This window comes from Salvia splendens, chromosome 11 (genome assembly GCF_004379255.2).
Source record: "Salvia splendens isolate huo1 chromosome 11, SspV2, whole genome shotgun sequence".
Taxonomy (NCBI): Eukaryota; Viridiplantae; Streptophyta; class Magnoliopsida; order Lamiales; family Lamiaceae; genus Salvia; species Salvia splendens.
In genome coordinates, this window is record NC_056042.1 from 19,772,615 (window position 1) to 19,776,297 (window position 3,683).

At 44.6% G+C, this 3,683-nt stretch overlaps 1 protein-coding gene across 1 annotated transcript; it reads right to left on the bottom strand.

The window, feature by feature from the left end:
• Positions 1-1,296: 1,296 nt before the first annotated feature.
• Positions 1,297-3,105, bottom strand: LOC121754551. The gene has a single exon (XM_042149890.1). The coding sequence runs from the start codon at positions 3,103-3,105 to the stop codon at positions 1,297-1,299; it is 1,809 nt and encodes a 602-aa protein (XP_042005824.1).
• Positions 3,106-3,683: the final 578 nt, after the last annotated feature.

Here is a 3,683-nt window from a genome sequence, read left to right on the forward strand (position 1 = left end):
TTCTTCCAAGAGTGCTTCCTAGAGAGAGAGTGTGTGTTTTTGCGGCTTGGAGAGAATGAATTTTCGTTGCCCTAGCCTTTCTCTTTTTTATTTTCCTCAGAAAAATCGATTCTGGGCTAAAAATCGTCAGTCAGACGGACCCGGCCGGGTGGAATTATTGCACATAAAATCCACCCGGTCGGGTAGAAGTATCTGGACTCTTTATGAACAAAATTGGCCACCCGGCCGGGTGGAATTATTGCACATAAAATCCACCCGGCCGGGTAGCTCCCAGCAGTCCGCGCGGCTTTCGTAGATCGGTCATATCTCTCTCATCCGAACTCCGATTGGGGCGTGTGAGGTACCCACGCGAAGCTCTTTCGATGATGAAGACAATGGTACTCTCAAAATAGGATTTGGACCCCATATTGATAGGCATATTAACGTTTGAAGCAGACCCCAGTCACGGCTTGGCTCATTTTGACTCTTTTTTACCTATTTTAACTTCAAGCATACATCCACTTTTCCAACGATATTCAAGTCAATACTTCATCTTTAAATTCTTCTTATCATCCAAAAGTGTTCTTTTCCCCCAAAATTATTTTCAAGCATATATACAACCCCAAGTTATCAAAGAAAAAGGCTATTAGGCTCAAATATGGCTAACAAAGGATTATGATTTTTATTTTAGGGTGAAAGTAAAAACAAGGCTAGAACGGATGGCCTAACGTCACTTCCTAAATCTATACTCACTATGTAGACTCAAGGAAGATCGCGAGCAAGTTCTAGAAACATATAACACAATGACGATAATCACACATTTAGAAATATATAGGCTCAAGTCTCACAGGGTTATGGCAAAGGACAATGCAACGAGCAATTCACTTTAGGCAAATCACAATAAGGACATACAAGCATGCTTGGTCATATCAACAAGTTTTCACAAACATTTTAACATAAAGCATCATTAGCAACTCATCCAACAAACATGCTTGAATTCAATTCAAATTGCTCCGACCCCATTCAGTTTCATCCAAGTCAATTAAAATCCTAAGCAAAAATTTTAAAACTACCCAAAAATTTTAAAACTACCCAAAAATAACATGAAAACAATAAACATGCTCATAGGTTCACCATCCACCATATCACCCCCCCAAACTTATTCAAAGCTACGCAAAGAAATAAGTTTGAAACGTTGGTGGAGAGGTGATGCCTACTGAGCAAACACACTAAAAGAAATACATAAAACAATAAAAGATACCTTTCATGGCCATGCAGCGCACCTTTTTATCGTCGTGTGCCCGACGTCTTCAAATATCAACCGAGATCCCCTTTCATCCTAGAGTTGCCTCCAGGTGATCGTTTGGCTCCTCCTCCATGAGGAAATAGATCGTTCCAAGTCTTGGTGAGCCACCACTTTTCAGGCTCTCTCGGGATAGGCTCCTTCAGTGTTGGAGCAGTTATCTTTCTTCCCTTGACAGTAGTTGGTATTTTACCCCCCATCCTAGGGGGTTCAGTAGTGATCACCGCGTGCACCGGTGAAGAGCGACTATGGTCTGCATCGATCCATGCTAATGGCTCCGAGTCAGTGGAAGCCATCATCTCCATGTGAGGCTCATAAAAGTCCTTCTGCTTCACTTTTCTGACTGCACTCGATCCTCCTTCTTCAGTAGTCACTTGGTGCTTCAGACGCACCACCTTGCACACCTCAGTGCTTCCATCCATGCTTCTCGGTTTGTGGGAAAACGTTTGACTTTCTTCTCCCATGAAGATTGTCAACTCTCCCCTTTTCACGTTTATATTTGCCTCAGCAGTGGCAAGAAAGGGACGTCCTAGCAGTAGGGGGACTCCCTTGTCTTCTTCCATGTCCAAGACCATAAAGTCGACAGGAAAAATAAATTCCCCAACCTTAATCAGTAGGTCTTCCACGATGCCCTCTGGATACGCGACAAATCTGTCTGCCATCTGTAGTGTGGCTGAGGTGGGCTTCAAAGTACCGATGTTCAGTTGCTTGAACACCGATAGTGGCATTAGATTGATGCTCGCGCCTAGATCGCAGAGAGCATTCTCCACTTTATAGCCCCCAATGAGGCAGTCGACAGTGAAACTTCCAGGGTCCTTCAGCTTGGCAGGCAATTTCCTTTGCAGCAGAGCACTACAATTTTCAGTTAGGTTAATAGTGTCAACCTGCCCCCAACTGGTCTTCTGGGCTATCACCTCCTTCAGAAACTTAGCGTACTTAGGCATCTGCAGCAGTGCCTCGATCAAAGGAATGTTCACATGCACCTTTCTGAAGATGTCCAGAAATCGAGTGAACTGCTCATCTTTCTTCTTCTTCTTCTTCTTCTGATTCAGTACCTGTGGGAATGGCACCTTTACTCCAGAAGTGGTGCCAGTATTCTCCTTTTCAGCCTCCTTTTCCTTCTCTGCCACGGCAGCCTTGGGCTCAAGAACGGTATCAGATGTGGTCGCAGGCAGTGAGGGAGCTTCATAGACAGTGCCACTCCTTAGATGCACAGCTTTGCATTCTTTGGGATTTATGATGGTGTTCGAAGGGAATTTTCCCGGTTGAGTAATAGTACTCAGAGTATTGGAAATCTGGCTGATCTGTGTGTCTATGTTCTTCAGATGAGTGGCCATACTTTGCACATCTGTCTCAACCTTCTCAATCCTTTGATTGTTCTGCTCCATGAGCTTGTTGGACTGTAGCATGAAAGACTTGAGTATGTCTTCCGTGGTCATCTTCTTCGGATCATTAACCACTCCATCAGTAACTGTGAACCCCGGGGGTGGTTGCAGAGCATTATTTGGGTTTCCATAAGATAGATTGGGATGCCATTTGTTCCCGAACTGATTATATCCTCCACCCTGAAAGTTGGCGCGGTGATTATTGAAGTACCGGTTGTTGTCCCCTTGATTCACATAGTTCACGTCCCCCATTTTTCCTTGGGGTTCTTGAGATGGTTGCCCCATTGCTATGCAGTCGAATTTCATGGTCAGCGCATCCAACTTGTCGGATAGGGAGCTCATAGGATCATGATCTGTAGTAGAAGCCACCCTATGCACCTTACTCCTGTCGTTGCTCCATCCTTCGTCATTAGATGCAAGCTCCTCTATCACTTCCATAGCTTCATTCACTCCTTTCTTGAGAATATTTCCACCTGAGCTCAAATTCAACTCCCGTTGAAGAATGTAATGACTTGCACTGTCGGGGTTAACCCATGGTTGGGACACCGCTTCATCAAAGCTTTGAACCTCCCCCATGCTTCTCTGATATTCTCCGCAGGGTTCATCTGAAAGGCAATGATCTCATGTTGCCTCTTAATCGCCTCACTGGGGGGATAAAACTTTTCTAAAAACTTCTCTACCATAGCATCCCATGTTCTGATTGAGCCCGACTCCAAACTCTCCAACCAATCCTTTGCTGAATCCTCTAAAGAGAAAGGAAACAGCCTTAGTCGAACCTGCTCATCTGTCACTCCATTCATCTTTGTTGTGTTGCAAATCTGAATGAACTTAGTGATATGCTTGTTAGGGTCATCTATGGATTTGCCCCTAAAAGCAATGTTCTCCGCCATCTGGATTAGTCCTCTTTTCAACTCAAAAGTATTGGCCGCGATGTTGCTATGAACAGTTGGATTTGCCTGGCCTTGGTATACATATTGATTCTGCACAGGCACGGGTGGTCCACGGTTGACCTGTTG